The 15,279-nt window shown below is 57.0% G+C and overlaps 5 protein-coding genes across 5 annotated transcripts; 3 read left to right on the top strand and 2 right to left on the bottom strand.

Moving 5' to 3' along the window:
- Nucleotides 1-2,151: 2,151 nt before the first annotated feature.
- On the bottom strand, nt 2,152-3,400 carry B0I36DRAFT_358473 (guanine nucleotide-binding protein, alpha-1 subunit; the record flags this gene model as incomplete). The annotated part of the gene is made up of 4 exons (XM_046157972.1): nt 2,152-2,195; nt 2,257-2,813; nt 2,872-3,214; nt 3,283-3,400. The coding sequence occupies 4 exons, from the start codon at nt 3,398-3,400 to the stop codon at nt 2,152-2,154; spliced, it is 1,062 nt and encodes a 353-aa protein (XP_046019343.1).
- Nucleotides 3,401-6,479: 3,079 nt separating this feature from the next.
- Nucleotides 6,480-7,635, top strand: B0I36DRAFT_312528 (uncharacterized protein). The gene has a single exon (XM_046152518.1). It carries the CDS (start codon nt 6,755-6,757, stop codon nt 7,337-7,339), a length of 585 nt encoding a protein of 194 aa, XP_046019344.1. The 5' UTR covers nt 6,480-6,754; the 3' UTR covers nt 7,340-7,635.
- A 592-nt stretch (nt 7,636-8,227) lies between these two features.
- Nucleotides 8,228-9,694, top strand: B0I36DRAFT_312530 (Smr domain protein). Its single transcript, XM_046152519.1, has 4 exons — nt 8,228-8,370; nt 8,517-8,617; nt 8,682-8,932; nt 9,007-9,694. Exons 1-4 carry the CDS (start codon nt 8,337-8,339, stop codon nt 9,362-9,364), a joined length of 744 nt encoding a protein of 247 aa, XP_046019345.1. The 5' UTR covers nt 8,228-8,336; the 3' UTR covers nt 9,365-9,694.
- Nucleotides 9,695-10,445: 751 nt separating this feature from the next.
- B0I36DRAFT_358475 (uncharacterized protein) lies at nt 10,446-12,013 on the bottom strand (the record flags this gene model as incomplete). The annotated part of the gene is made up of 2 exons (XM_046157973.1): nt 10,446-10,789; nt 10,867-12,013. The coding sequence occupies 2 exons, from the start codon at nt 12,011-12,013 to the stop codon at nt 10,446-10,448; spliced, it is 1,491 nt and encodes a 496-aa protein (XP_046019346.1).
- A 1,063-nt stretch (nt 12,014-13,076) lies between these two features.
- On the top strand, nt 13,077-14,753 carry B0I36DRAFT_234357 (cytochrome P450; the record flags this gene model as incomplete). Its single annotated transcript, XM_046149300.1, has 1 exon — nt 13,077-14,753. One exon carries the CDS (start codon nt 13,077-13,079, stop codon nt 14,751-14,753), a length of 1,677 nt encoding a protein of 558 aa, XP_046019347.1.
- Between the last annotated feature and the right edge of the window lie 526 nt (nt 14,754-15,279).

Genomic DNA, 15,279 nt, shown 5'->3' on the forward strand with positions numbered 1-15,279 from the left:
GTTGCCAGATTTGCCGCAGGCACCCAGGGTTATTTCTCCGTGTAGCAGCCCTGCTGCTTTGGTATAGACGGTGACCTCGGGAACCGCATTGCCAGGCCTCATTCGGAACCGGAGAATTACCTAAACAAGAGAGCAAAAGAAACGCCAAAGAAGTCGCCACGGTCGCAGAAGTGTTAGAGATGTGCCTGTTGGGATTTCGGTCAAGCTGAGGGTCTGGGTAGGAAGGACAATAATATGTGCTGGAACTATTGAAACGGGAGGTCGTTAGCTTGGTGCTATGGTCCGAAAGAAGTCCTTACATAGATCGGAAGAACGTGCGCGTCGGCGGTGCATTGCCGTCAACTCCTGGGATCCGCGCCGGTCACGTTTCACCAATGCTCGTCCCCTTTACAGTCGATGAGCTGGTGCTTCGACGAACTATTACGAAACTGCACGACAGGACCAAACACTTGACGTACGCACGCAAGCAAAGCAAGCAATACACAACGGACGGTGCAAGCGAGCGGCTCTCCGCCAAGGTCCCAATCCCTGTACCCAGATCCCGGTCCCATGTTCCCATATACCGCCCCTGCTCAGCAATGCACCCCTCGCATGGGTCCCAATGGTACCTGAGTAAGATTACTTTTCGCGAGCTTGATGGAGCTCTGTTTTGGTATCGAGGGGACACATGACTTGCCGGCTCGATACCAAAACAGAACTCCAACGATCACTCGTCATCCCCGGGGCGTTTGTGACCCACGCGTTCCATGCCGGGCATGCCGCCGAAAGGTAAACATGGACCACCACGGCTGGGTTAAGTTTACTGCCGCGCATTTTTGCGATATGGCTGCTTCGCCGAGTTAGGGTTCTCGATCCCATCGCCCATCCAGGTCATCCCCACTTCTCAACACTGACCTGGAGAGATGGCACCGACACCTTGTGTGGCCGTCCACCAGACAACATGCTCCGCGCCGGGGCCAGCTTTCGTCGTTCCAGCCCCAATAGAGCCTATCATCCACGAGTCCTCGCAAGACTGTCCTAGTCTCTCAATAGTTGCATTGCAGCACTTGAAGCCACAATGCAAGCCACCTACCGAACCGTGCAGTAGCCCGCTCACTCGGAGAGAATCTATGGAGGGAAAGAGAAGGATGCTGACTTGCATATGCGGGGAGAGACGCGGACACTGCATCAAGGGGGACTCTACGACTGCTGCAGCTGTCATGTCCCCCGGAGTCGCAGAGTCCTTCATAATACTTGTCAGTGAAGAACGGCTCTAACGGCTTGACAGCGAGCGTCTAGTCAATGCCACCAGGTTGCATCAAGCACAACTGACAGTTTGCATCTCGAGTTTGTAATGGTCACACCCGCACGGAGAAGAACGGGGCCGCGCATGTTGTTCTACAAACCTGTCAGCTTCCTCATAGTAAGCTGTCGTCAGACCGCAGTCCCCGACCGCCTCTCCAACTGCCGAGGTGGGCCTGCATGAAACCATGGCGAAACTGGGCGAGAGCATGTCGATCACCATCACCAAGTGTGGAAGCCCGAGCCAGCAGAAGCCCTTTGATGAAAAAGTAAATGATTGATTTTCTTTGGTCTCTACAAATAGATCCAACCATTTTCTTGGAAATGCCACCCTGGACTCCCGAGGCACGTTCCGTGGTATAGTAGTCATCGCACGCAGCCGTTCTTGATAGATTCTTCCTACAACCGCGTCTTCTCATTGCGCTCTTCCTCCGACCCGCTCTCCACCTCGTAAAGAAAAGCTTTCAAATGCCATAAACAGATAGAAAGAGAGAGAAAAAAGAAAAAAAGTGAGGTTGGACAAGTGGCCATGGACACCGCAAATTCGTTATTAAACAAGATATGTATTCCGCCGGGAAAGGTTGACAGGGGCGTGGCGTGCGCATCTTGAGCGGTCACACCCCATGCCCGCGATGGAAATGCTTTTGTGACATTGCTGCGAGGAGCGATGACAGTCGTGAAGCATTGCTGACGTAAATCTGCCCGTCGCAAACCGGTTGTCCAGCAGCACTTCTGAGCGTTCTTGCGTGAGCTGATGCTCGTGGTGGCGTTTGGTGTGAATTGCCAGGTCTATTGACATTATTGGCACCCGTCCAGAATGTTCGATGAGGGTATCGGGTTCTGCGTGAATCGGAAACAATGGCGTTACAATCAGATAAGACCGCACAGGCGGAGGTTCTCCTGAATGATGATATCTGCGCAAGTCGCGTTAGTCGAGGACTAGTGTACTCTGATTGGGGGGGGGGGGGGGCATACCGTTTACAGCCGCCATGACGAAGCGGATTTGTGTCGTATCAGTGGCACATGTGAAATGTGTGTAGATCTGTTTCGTCTCGTGCTGGTTGAGACTGACGAATCTGTTCAGGATGTAGTCGCAGGCGGCCGCATAGTCATCACCGCCCTCGTAGTCGGGGAAGTAGTTCTTCATGGGGCTGACGGGGAGCTTCTCCTTGAAGCGATCGATCTTGTTGAGGAACAGAATAATCGAGGTCTTGATGAACCACCTCGAGTTGCAGATCGAGTCGAACAAGGTAAGAGCCTCCTGCATGCGGTTGACCGTCTCATCTTCAAACAGAAGCTGATCGTACTCAGAGATGGCAACCAGGAAGAGGATGGTAGTGACGTTCTCGAAGCAGTGAATCCACTTCTTTCTCTCGGAACGCTGGCCACCAACATCGAACATGCGGTAGGTGAGGTCGCCAATGATGAAGGTGGTTTCTGTGATACCAGTAGTCTTGACACGGGAGCGGAGTACGTCCTGGTCATTGGGCATGTAGTCAGGCGCAGCGATACGGGCGATGTTGTCGAAGTAGCTAGAAAGCGAACTAGTTAGCACCGAGCGGCCGGGCGTGAGACGGGTAGATAACATACTATCTGGCAGAGTCGTTGAGCTGGTACTCGCGCGAGCGCTTGAAGCACTGCTGGACGCCGTGGTCCTTCCATAGAGCCTCGATGGCGTTGCCGACCTCCGGGGGGAGAACATCGCCCTCAATCTGAGCAGGCTGCATGAAGATGGTCTGGACGTGGTACTCCATACGCTGGTCCTCGAGAGGCAGCTCGAGAGACTCCATGGCCTCGAGGATGACACGCATAGACTGGACAGTGTTGCTGAAGATGATCTCCTTGAAGGACTCACGCTCGTCGCGTGAGTAACCACCCTCGTGGATGAGCTTCATCTGCTTCAGGATAGTGGACTTTCCGGATTCACCAGCACCTTGATTGCATTGTCAGTATTGAAATGAGGACGGGGGTAGATATGGACGTGGCAAACATGGCACTTACCGAGAAGCAACATCTTGATCTCGTTGCGCTGCATCATCTTGTCGCGCTTGAGCTGGTTCTCAATCTCCTCGTTGCGGGCCTTGCCCTCCTTCTCCTCCGTGCTCATTCCGCAACCCATCTTGGCTGTTGTTGTAAACTCGTACTAAAGGATGGTCTGTAGAAGGGGAAATGAAAAGAGCGTTGTCGCCGATTGACCTCGATGACAACGGGTGCTCGGATCGTCTCTACGCGCAAAGCAGAAAGTTAGCGAGGTTCGGGCGTTCGTTGGCTTTTCATAGTGCTGGTCGTAGGAGATAGGTTCAGAATCGCCGGCGCAAGGCGTGTTGGCGGAAGAAGTCGAACACTTGTTCTGCATGCGCGGCCACCCTCTGCGCAAGACGCATGCTGGGCTCGTGTCTCCGCATGGCCAACGTCCAGCGACGAGCAGCGTCTAGCGCTTTGCAGGCATCTGCGCACCGAGGCACAGCGATGAAGACGGAGACGTCGGCGCTCCCAAGCATGTTCGGCCATTGAGAGTGATTGCGAAGCACTGCAGACGCCGGAGCCTCCGAGGCATCGAGCAGAGCGACGAGGGGCGCGCGGAAGGGGCACGTAGCTGTGTTCGGAGCGAAGGACGAGGGTGACGGTCGGCGACGAGAGTAGACATGTGTGACTTACCTCGACACGATCAGTGTCAATTGACAAGACGACAGAGGTTGCGATTGGAAAAGGCGATGGAGAGGACGGCCGAATGAGGACAGGGAAACGGGAAATGGGAAGAAGAATGCAGGACGCACCGCAGAAGGGGAGGAGAAAAGGGTGGCCGGGCGCAGAGCGAGAGATTGCTGTCAGTGCCCACCGGGGTCGCCAGCCAGCAAGAGCGAGCAGCGCCGCTGGCGGGCTAGCTGAGTCCCCGTCGGTCGCGCTCCTTCAATAGCCCCAGCCCAGCACAGTGGCCCCGGCTGCACTCCAGCTTGCTGCCGCGCTCTCCTGGCGGGACCCCCCCTTCCCGACTGCCCATCCAGGCCTGCCCCTTTTCCTGCACATGCTAGCCGCCCGCGGCCGCCACCCTCGCCCCACGGCCATACCATGCCATGCTCACCAAGAACCTCCTGGGCTCTGTTGCCAGCATCGAGCGAGCGTGTTTGGAAATTGGGCCAGGCGACGCTCCTGCAAGTGCACGAGAATGACGACTGGCATTTCCTGCAGAAGTGCAGCCGCCCGCGCAACAGGCATGAGTTGAATCTTACTAGCAATCCCAAACCGACCGTACTACCACATCACCGCGTTGCTACTGCCGCCTTGCACAGCTTGCGCGCCGCACGGCAACAGTCTCCGTCGATCTAGAAGGCCAACTCCACCTGCTCGTCTTCCCTTGATGGATACATGACACGCCTGTATCATCGGGACCAAGCCCCGGGCACCAGCTTCATCGAGAGCTGTCGTACGCCATCATCACCGTTCACTGGCTCGACTGGCACCATGGTACTGAGACACGCCGCATATTCGCATAGAGAGTGCGCAGAAAGGCCGTCGGCAGGCAGTTGACACTCAAACGTGCACCTCCGAGGCCCATTCCCCCCTGCAGTAATGGGCAACGAGCCCCTGAGCTTGCCCTTTGCCGGCCAAATGGTGATTATCCTCCGCCGAGAGCCACACACACACGACGGTTCGCAGAGAACCATGTCCTGGGTTGGTGGCAAACCCACAGTCCAATCCCGACTAGCTTCATCTGGCAAGGCACGAGGCACGGGGTCCCACGCCTTCAGAAAGCCGGCCCCTAGCTCAAGACTCTTGCCAGCGCTGGACAGCCAATCTCGCCATGCAAAGCACCTCTCCACGTCTCTGCCAGGGGCAGAACATGGGATGGACGCATCACGACTCCACTGTCAAAGCACACCCTGGATCGTCCTGAGCGATCCTGGCAGGGCCCTGGTGGCCGAAATGGACTCGAACCCACTTCTTGCGCAGGGCCTTCTCTTCGAACTGCCACTCTCCCGTGCCTCGTGGGGGACAGCTGCTTGGGGAAGAGCCTGAGCGGCCAATGTCGAGCAAGCGACATTCGTCCCCGAGGCCATGGCCTGTTTCATCCTGAAAATCTCCCGTGGGACTTTGTTGTCTACTGTATTACGATATTCAGTACTGAAGAGTGTTCCCACCACAAGGAGGGGTCTGTGTGGTCTCGCCAGGCCATCCGTGTTATGGAGTCGTGGGGAAGAGGAGTCTGCCCTCAACCTTGGAAGTGGTGAACAGTTTCACGAACCACCTCATTCAGCCAATCACGAGAACAGAGCAGGATGGTGGGAGGGTTGATCCTGGACGACGCTCGAAGCTCGAAGCTCATGAACGGAACTTTCGAAGCGACCAGGGGGTAATACTCACGCAATTTATCCCTGTGCCTCATCTTCCCTCCATTTCCCCAGGATTAACCGACAAGTGTTGCAGTGCTATGAATATCTGATGAGCTAAGAGAGCCTGCCTTGCACGTATGCATTCTGCAAGAGACAACTCGTGGCACTTTGCTTGCTGTGCCACAGCGTTCACTGCTCCCTGTGAAAATCCAAGCACCGCGTGGGCCCGTGGCCAGCAAAACGGCCTGTGCTCGGTACGATCCGTCAAAGCTATTCCCAGGCACACGGATGGGCACATCAGCACATGTCGTACTACCGACAAGCTTGCGAGAGCAGCCCGCCGATTTGCATACTGCAGGGCAGGAGGCTCGAGGAAACAAGCAAGATCACAATAAGGGACGCAAGGGAGGTTCGTGTCTCAGCCCTTGTTTACTCCCCGCAAACAATACCTCTGGAACATACCATCATATGTGCTCAACGGCCATGGCCCACAGCCGCTCCCTCTGGACTGTGCATCTGAGCGTGGCAAGCAGCTGCGAAGATTAGTTTGAGCTGTCAGCGAGCGGCTCGGCCTCGAACTTCTACATACACCACTTGCCGAGACCACAAGACCCTGGGAAGCTTAACATTCATAGTTAGGCTGCTGAGTCGTCTGGACTCGGCGCCCAGCCGTGGTCTTGACTCTGCCTCAGCTGCTGGTCATGGATGACAAGCCGTGATATTAGCTCTAGCCTAGGACTAGTAAAAGTTCTCCGCCGGGGCCACACTGAAGCTACGGCGTGGACATTGGAATGCACTGACTAGAGCTAGGCCCTCTTTGTCCACGACTGCTGCTGCTGCGCATCCTTCCCATCTCCATGATCCTCCATGATCGACGCTGGACTGCGGCACAGGTTCCGCGCACCTTCCCCTTCCCCTTGCTCTCGTCGACAGTCGACCAGTCGAGACCCGATGCAAAGGACATGACCTCCATCCCGCTCGTGCGTGGAAGCATTCTGTATAAACGCTCACAGATCATCCATCACTCAAGAGGCGCTCAGAACACGGCACAACACATCATGTTCCACAGCGCCGGTCTGCTGCTTCTCGCAATCAACATTCATGCTGTGTAATTTTCGCCCCGATCGAAGCTCGAACTATCCATGGCCTGCCTGACTCGAGCCAGCCAGGGCGCTCCAGAACCTACCCGATCGCATCGGCCCCGCCGAATTGCCTCGTACCAGGGAATGCTGAATGAGATGCTGGTCGACATGGACCTGGACCGTTTCCCCCTACGCCCCAATTCGTTCCTTTGCTCTCCAATACCAAATCTCGACGATTGCCAGCCACAGCGATTCGTGCTCCCTGGCCTGGCGAGGCCTGGTCAAGCACAGAGAGCTGAGTTTCCAGACCCACCTTGCGGCGAGTGGGAGCTGGCCGCAGCATCGCGTGCGTGGATCACCAAGCGAAGAGGGGCTGCTTCTAGAATGCCAACGGAACCTTGTTTCGCCTGCCACCGAGCACAGGCCCGTACCTGTCATGACCGTGAAACTGCTCGGGTGTCTGGGACAGAGCTCGTTTCGAGGGCCACTCGCAAATCATGCCGGCTCCAAGAATGTGCTGGGAAAGAGCCATGCCGGTTTCGAGGCAGGCATACTGTGCAGAAGCACCCAGCTGACTTCGCGCGCCAGCTGTCCACAGGATCCCGTCAACCAATTTCGCTTCTTTGTCCAGGACTACGCAGGTAATTTGCTCGACGGCAACTATCTGCGTTAGAGCACCTAGCGCTGAGTCGGCAATCTCACAATTCCCCATCCCGACAAGGGAGCACTGCCAATCACCTGGCCAGCAGCCCATGCGGGGCCTCCACTGCCACATGGCTCTGCTAGGCCTGCCCAGGTTGCCTTGACGAATTTGCGGACCGTGGTGTCAATCCTTGTTTCCCGTACCGATCTTGTTCACGGGCACGATTATGCGTCCATGACTGTGGCCTGGTGCATCCACCTACTGTCAATTGGGCGTCTTGGTGGATCGTCGAGAGCTGCCACAGCAAGCCGGCCTTGGTGGTCGTCGCCCTTCATAGCTGCCGCACCGAAGCGCAGCGCTCCAAGGAGGACAATATCAACATTATGTCCTCAACCATACGCGATACCCATAGAGCCGTGCTTGCATGCTGCTTGGAGGACGTTTGCATACCGGATGCTGCGTGACATATAAGTTACTGGTTGACTCGTCCAATTGGCAACTGCGTTATTGCTGCTTCCGCTATGCCCGGCGACGAACCTCGAGGTTCTTGGCCTGGCCAGGAACCAAGCAAGTTTGCACGTGTGGAGTGCGAGCCGACACCTGGCAGGCCCTCGCACATACGTCATCGCTTTGACTTGCCCGGGTGCCCTCACGACAATTGGGAGGTCGCGAGCTGGATCGGATGGCATGCTAAAGTAGCCATATGGCACTGTAGAGAGGGCGGTCTCATGGTGCAATCTGTGCAGGGTGTTGTGCAGCTGCAATTGCGAGGCGTCGGGGAGCTGTCTGGAAGGCGGCCGCCAGCCAAGGTTTGGGCGTGGTGGATTGGCGCAGTGACGATGGCCATACTCGGCTAGGCGGCCCAGCCAAGCCCAGCGAGTCGCGGGCGATGGGCGAGCTTGTTTTGCGCTACGCGGCTGGCAGCTGTTTTAATACCAACTTCTGGAGGGCGTCCTCCGCATCCGGCAGCCATTGATCGTTGCTGCAGCACAATTCACAATGTCCATCCCTCTGACTCGGCTGGGAGGCCACGGTATGTCTGTTCACTCGAGTCCGCACTCGCAGCTCCCGCGTGCACGTAGCAAAGAAACCCCAATGCGCCCCGCGACGTCATGCTGCCTTGATAGCTCGAGGCTCAGCCCACATCCAGTCCGTCGCTGACAGCAAGGTCGCGTCCAGCCTTCAACCACAGCCCCAACAACGACGCCGAGGCCGAGTACGATCGCCTGCGCGACCTGGCGCGCGAGGAGGCCAGGAAGCGCGGTGAATGCTACGATCGGGTACGCCCTACGCCGACCCTGGCACCAAAGAGCACACGAGCAAGGACTGACACCGGGTTGCTAGTCGCGGGCCGCGTACAATGATGGAGATGGCGCGGCTGCCAAGCAGTTGAGCAACGAGGGCAAGGCGCACGGCGCCAAGATGGAGCAGTACAACAAGCAGGCCAGCGAGTTCATCTTCCGCGAGAACAACGCGCCCGGGCGCATTGCCGACGACACGATCGATCTGCACGGCCAATTCGTCGAGGAAGCCGAGGACATACTAGAGGAGCGCATCCGTTATGCTACCCAGCACGGACAGAGTCACCTCCACGTGTAGGATGCCCGCCCTCCCCGTAAGAGTCGAGCTAGCGTCTCCCGGAAGCTAATCATCGTCGCAAAAACAACAGCATCGTGGGCAAGGGCAACCACAGCGTGAACCACGTGCAGAAGATCAAGCCTCGTGTCGAGCAGGTCTGCCAGGAGCTCGGTCTGCAGTACCACACCGAGGAGAACGCCGGCCGCATCTACATCAACCTCACCGGCGGAGAGGCCATCCCGCCTCCCTCTGGACACTATGGTGGCGGCGGTGGCGGCGGGGGCGGCTACCCCAGCCAGCAACCGCACCACGGCGGCCAGCAGCAGCACCACGGTGGGCAACAGCATGGCGGTCAGCAGCATGGTGGCCAGCAGCAAGGGCAGGACGATGTGGAGAAACTCATTGGGAAGCTTGTACGCAAGCTGGGCGACTGCTGTACTGTCATGTAGAGTGTGGTGGCGTGACGCAACACTGGTGTCGTAGACAAGACCGAACATCTAAGGGTGGGCGTGGCCATCTATTGGATATCATAGAACACAATGCAGAGGGGCTGCTCCAAGCGCCCGGTGACAATGTTGAGGAAAGCATATCCATGGATGCGCATCGTGAACATCCCGGAAGCACACCGGCTCAGGCTCTACTATGATCATAGCTGAAGGACCTCACCGCCACACCTGGTCGCACCACCACGATAGAGACTTGTTGACTCTACTGGAATGAGATGAGCCAGTCATGCGCACAACCAAACCTCCCGACTAATGAAACTTGCAACCAATGGGCTCTTCACTAGACTTCGAGGAGCGGTATAAAATACAAAAAAAAAAAAACCTGTAGAAAGTGTACAAAAGGCCCCCTGGAGGCTGAGACATCATCTTTGCGGAGAAGACGGTTCTCTTTTTGTCAGCGCCTCATGACATTATTTCATAAAGCGAGAAGACTACAAAAACAACGAATGACGAATGACGGCCAGGTCTCATGTGTCCGATTGTGTGTATATGTCTTGTTAAGTTGGTAAGGGCTAACACGCACAATCATCACCTCCCTTTTTTCTGGGCACCAGCCCATGGGGGTGATGATTCTTAATTCTCGTGGGACGATATTATTCCATTGCTAGTTTTGAAAATGGCTAAGTTTCTGCTCTATTGTTCTGCCTTGAGACCATATATATATATATATATATATGTGTGTGTGTGTGTGTGTGTGTGTGTGTTTGTCTTACGTGAAGCAAATGCTGAGTTGTTCTGTCCTCCGGGCTAGTATATTTGCATTCCCAACGACAGCGTAAGCCCTGAATACCAGTATGGAGAGATCCGAACGCGAAACGTCTCCGTCGTGTATGGCACTCTTTTGGTCGTAAGTCAAGTCAAGTCACATAAACATCGAGAATGATCCACGATTGATGAGCCGCTCAAATTTGGAGACCACAGAAAAGCTCCTACGCAGTCTTGAATCGCATTCATCTAATATGAACAATTGTATAGTTACGCTATGCTCCTATATCACATGCAGCCCTTACTGCCCGGCCTCCCCTTACGCAGGCGGCCATATCGTCGAGACATACCTGAACGTCCTGGGATCGTCCTGGTCGACCGCATACTCTAGCACCAAGCCGTCGGCTGTGACGCCGTAGAACATGGCATCGAGCGTCAGCGTCATGGCTGTGAACTGCGGGGCGCTGCTCGTGCCGGCGCTCGTGAACCCCGTCATGGTTATTTCCTGGATGGCCGTCTGCGGTCCCGTCCACCAGCTTGCGCTCAACTTGCCGTCGCTAGTCAGGGAGAGATATAGGGTCTGCCTCCAGCCGTCCCACTTTGTGACGGCGAATTGGGTCTCACTCGATGCGGAGGGGATGACTGACTCGAGGAGTGGTTTGCCTGTTTTCGGGTTGACATAGGGTGGTTAGTGATCTAAGGCAGGTATGTGAGAATGGATAATTATGTCAAAGACCGACCTGTGTCTGCCCACTTTCCGGTGTTGGTGTTGAAGGAGTACAGCTGCATGTCGGCCCTCCCGGTGCCGGCCATGCTCTCCGAGACGAGGCCCATGCCTCTAGCCACGACCTGGTACCACGGCACAATGGCCAGGGCAGTCGACTTGCTGACCGAGCCAGTGCCCATGGCTTGGTCCGGGTTATCCCAATGACTGTTGTTGGCGGTCATGATCGCGCCATCCGTGTTCCGCTGGTACGCGAGGATCCAGTCGCCGACGCAGTTGGGGGCGCAGCGCTGCCAGGCGGCGGCGAGCTGCGAGTCTGGCCAGATGGTGTGGTTGAACGAGTTGCCGTTGGGCAGGTCTGCGGTCCAGCTGTCGGGGCTTTGGGCAACGTTGAGCTCGGCGCTCTCGACACGGCGGACGATGTTGTCGGTGCCGACGTACCACAAACGCGGGCCAAAGGCGTTGACGGAGTCAAGGGCGGCCGAGGCGAGGGACTTTGCGGGCGCGATGGCGACGTCGATCTTGCGGCTGGCGAGGATGTCGGAGATGTTGTGCGTGAGCCAGGTACCATTCTGCGAGTCCCAGAGCCGCGCGACGATCGAGTTGTGCTCGTCCTGGAAGAAGACCGCCCGCCGCCCAAAGCCCTCAGGCCCGGTCCAGTTCGATGCCGCGATCTTGGTCCCTGTCAGTACCGCTAGGAATGACGAGTTGGTTCCGCTGGGCTTGGGGACTGGCTGTGGCTGGCCGCCGCTTGCTGTGTTGCCGTCGCTGCCAGTCTTCTTGGAGACGACGCCTCCCACGACACCTCCCACGACAGCGGCTATCACGACGGCAGCCGCGACCACTAGGGCGATCCAAAAGTTTCTCCTCCTCAGCCCACAGATTGTCGCCGTACCCGGAGTTGGGACCGAACCTAACTCGTTGCCGCGTGCGTGCGCATCGCCGAGCTCAGCATACCCTGGCGGAGGAGGTGTTGGCCCTCCTGCCATCACACCCACGGCCATACCGGGCTTGGCCCCATCTCCCAAGTACGAGTTGCCAGTGACGGCTTCGGGGTACATCTCGCTGGCGTGTTGCGGCCGGAATGCCTCCTTGCCAGAGGCATCATCATAGACCTGTGGGTAATCGGCGTACTGGTACCCTTGCTCGTAGTTGACTACCATCGGCGCTTGCTGCGCGTGATCCTGCACGCCGAGGTTTTCCTGCTGGTGCCGATACGGCTCCATTGTTGCCGTCGGCGATGGTGCCGTTCGCTCACCAAATAGTAAAAGGCTGCCAACCTCGGCTGGTGCTTATGATAAAGGTGTGGCTGCTGTGACGGCGAGCAGAGCCACGGCTCCCCTCCACACAGAAGAAGACTCGAACAACGCGAAAACCCAGAAGCGAGGGAAAGGAGAATGTCGAGATTCCCAGCGGCGAAGTGGTGGTGAACAAGGGCAGCAATATCCCCAGAGGCCGGGCCCAGACGATAACGAGACGGGAGCAAGAAGCCAGTCCAAATATTGGGGGCCGCCCAAAGTCGAGCCCTGCAGCCCTGCAGGAATCTGGCAGGAGGCCTAGACTGCCATGCCCACGATGGATCAGCTCTCTGCGCCGCAAAGGACATTTAGTTGCGGGCCGGGCATGGTCCCTCCTGCCCGAAGAGGTGGCAATGCTAATTAGTACATGCTGGATAATATCAAAATGACTGGGGCTTGCAGCGATGTACAGCTGCGGCCCTGTCCAGCTCCAGCGTCCTCATTGGCGCATCTCGTCCCAGCTGGACCACAGCCCTACCCTAATTGCATCGCCCTTCCCGCCGCCCGATAGTAGCGCCCCCTAAAGTTAGAGCCATCGGCCAGCACCAATCGATCTTAGGGGCACCTTGTTTAGTGAGATGTCGAGAAACCCACAAAATGTAAGCACTACTGTGCTGTATGCAAGCAATTGCATGTCAGCTGTGGGCCGCCATCTCTCCTCTTCCCAAGCTACGGCGCTTACCCACCAACGCCCGGCCGAGTGGCATGTCGTCCTCAGGTCCTTGTCACGAAGGCAGCTTACGGATTTTCCTCCGCTCTTCGTGCACGATGGGGTAGCATTCAGGGCCACCGCGCACATAAAGCGCTCTACATTTCTCTTCCCGGTCGGTTGCGCAACTTTCAGCCATGTATTCACTACATACACCACTCAACAGGTGTCTTACCGACGACGACGACGGTTATGGCGGGAACACATGAAGCTGTGTTGATGCTGGCGCTTGCCGCCATCTTGATAGTGCTCCTCCGGTCTGTTGGGCTTGGGAACCAAAGAACGAACCATGACCAAGACGGACGCCTCCTCGTTGGGGTGCCTACGGTCGGTGTCTCGCCAAACCAGGTCTTGATCCCCTGGGTGCGAGCCATTGCCCGCTCGATTACACAGACTGCCAACAACGTCGCCCATGGCTACACACACTTTTGCAAGAAGCATGGGCTCCCCTTTGCGATCCCCAGCTTTGGCGCCGGTACCATCGTCATCGTCCCGCCCCACCTCTTTGACGCCGTCCTCAACCGGCCCGAGAGCGAGATCATGGCATTCCCCGCGCAGATGAGGACATTGCAGCCCCGGTACATGATGGCCGCCGATCCGGAGTTGTCGCTGTTCAGGAACCCCGTCCAGTTCGACGTGGTGAGGAAGTACATGGGCCACAACGGATACGGCTTCTTCGCCGCCGCCACGGCCCACGAGACAGACGACGCTTTCCGGACGTACTTGGGAATCGACACCGAGAACCCAAGGACAATCAACATCTGGCAGACGGCTCAACGCATCACTTCGCGGACGGCCAACCGAGCGTTCCTGGGATTGCCGCTGTGCAGAAACGAAACCCTGCTGCAAGAATGTGCCTCGTACGCCAAAATGGTCTACCAGGGCGCAGTGTTCATTGGCGCCCTGCCTGAGAGCCTGAAGCCGATGCTCGCGCCCGTCTTCGGCCTGCTGTCAAAGAGCCACAGGAGGAAATGCATGGACATCCTTGTCCCAGCCGTCAAGGGCAGATTGCAGCAGTGGAGCTCTCGAAAGGGTCAAGAGGTGATGCCAAACGACGCGCTGCAGTGGATCATCGAACACTCAGCAAGACAGCAGGGCGCGGGAAACAACAAGAGCAGCACATCCGAGGGCATCGACGCCGATCTGGTCGCCCAGCGCCTGCTGGTCCTCCAGATCGTCTCGACCTACACTGTAGCGCTGACCCTCGCCCCTCTGATCGTGAACCTCTACAGCAGTCCACGGTCCCCGGAATTCATCGCCGGCCTGCGCGAGGAATGCGAGCGCGTCGCCGCTTCTTCCCACGACGGCTCCCTCTCAAGCCGGGAAGCGGTCGACAAGTTATTCCGCGTCGACTCTGCCGTGAGGGAGTCGATGCGCGTTTCCCCGTTCGCCGTCATCAACCCCCTACGCATCGTCGGCGGCGCTGGTCTCACCACCCACCTCCCAGGCGGCGGCGGCGATGACGACATGACCAAAAGTGGTGGCAAGATTTTCCTGCCTCCCGGAACGACAATAGGTCTCCCGATCCAGGACGTCCAGCACGATGTGGACAACTATCCCGACAGCCCTCTCGAGTACGACGCCTTTCGCTTCTCCGGGCCTTTCGAGAGTCCTCTTGCCCCCACTGATAATGATAATGATCACGGCGACTATGCACGCGACCAACAAGAACTCGCATCCAAGGCGACAAAGACTTTCTTGCCGTTTAGTTATGGCAAGCATGTCTGCCCGGGGCGGTGGTACGCGACGCAGACGCTCAAGCAGATTGTTGCTTACATGGTCATGCATTACGATGTCGAGTTTGTGGGGGACAAGAGCCGGCCGGGAAGCTTTCTGAGCGCGAATCTACCTCCTGAGAAGGACGAGATTCGTGTTGTGCGTAGACGGACAAGGTAAGTAGTGCCGTCATTTTTTTTGAGGGGTTTTGGGGGGGGGGGCATTGTTGGGTCAGAACTGGTTCTCTAGACTGTATTCGTAAGGATGAATGCATGTATATACCAAAACAAGTATCGTGTCCCGGTCTCCATGTACAAGCATTGTCCGTCCCTTCGTTAGTCTTCCCTGCACCCTTTGTCGCAGAAGTACGATGCCAGGAAAACGAGTCCAGGCTAGGAAGCGCCTCAGATCCAAGGACATCCCAGCCGAGGCTTCGAGTCACTCCAAGAGTAGTTATAACTCCCAGCCGCCCTCGTACACTCCCATGAGGGCGTGGGATATTTTCCCCCTCGGGATCACAATAACTACTTTCACACTGAACGAATCGATGGACCCCAGGCAAATGGGGACCACTCACACGCTTACACAGCCAGAGTGCTATGCACCAATATCTGTACACTCCTCACAATCCCCTCGAATCGAAAAAATCTCTTGGTATCGTTTAGGTTCGTCGTCAACATTATCGTGAAGGCCGCGCCTGTCAGAG

This window comes from Microdochium trichocladiopsis (assembly GCF_020744255.1).
Source record: "Microdochium trichocladiopsis strain MPI-CAGE-CH-0230 chromosome Unknown B0I36scaffold_1, whole genome shotgun sequence".
Lineage (NCBI taxonomy): Eukaryota > Fungi > Ascomycota > Sordariomycetes > Xylariales > Microdochiaceae > Microdochium > Microdochium trichocladiopsis.

Coding starts and splice junctions, on each gene's coding strand:
- B0I36DRAFT_312530 (XM_046152519.1), top strand. CDS start 8,337: ATGTCCATCCCTCTGACTCGGCTGGGAGGCCACG. Junction 8,371..8,516: donor GACTCGGCTGGGAGGCCACG/GTATGTCTGTTC, acceptor GGTCGCGTCCAG/CCTTCAACCACAGCCCCAAC. Junction 8,618..8,681: donor GCGGTGAATGCTACGATCGG/GTACGCCCTACG, acceptor CCGGGTTGCTAG/TCGCGGGCCGCGTACAATGA.
- B0I36DRAFT_312528 (XM_046152518.1), top strand. CDS start 6,755: ATGGCCTGCCTGACTCGAGCCAGCCAGGGCGCTCCAGAACCTACCCGA.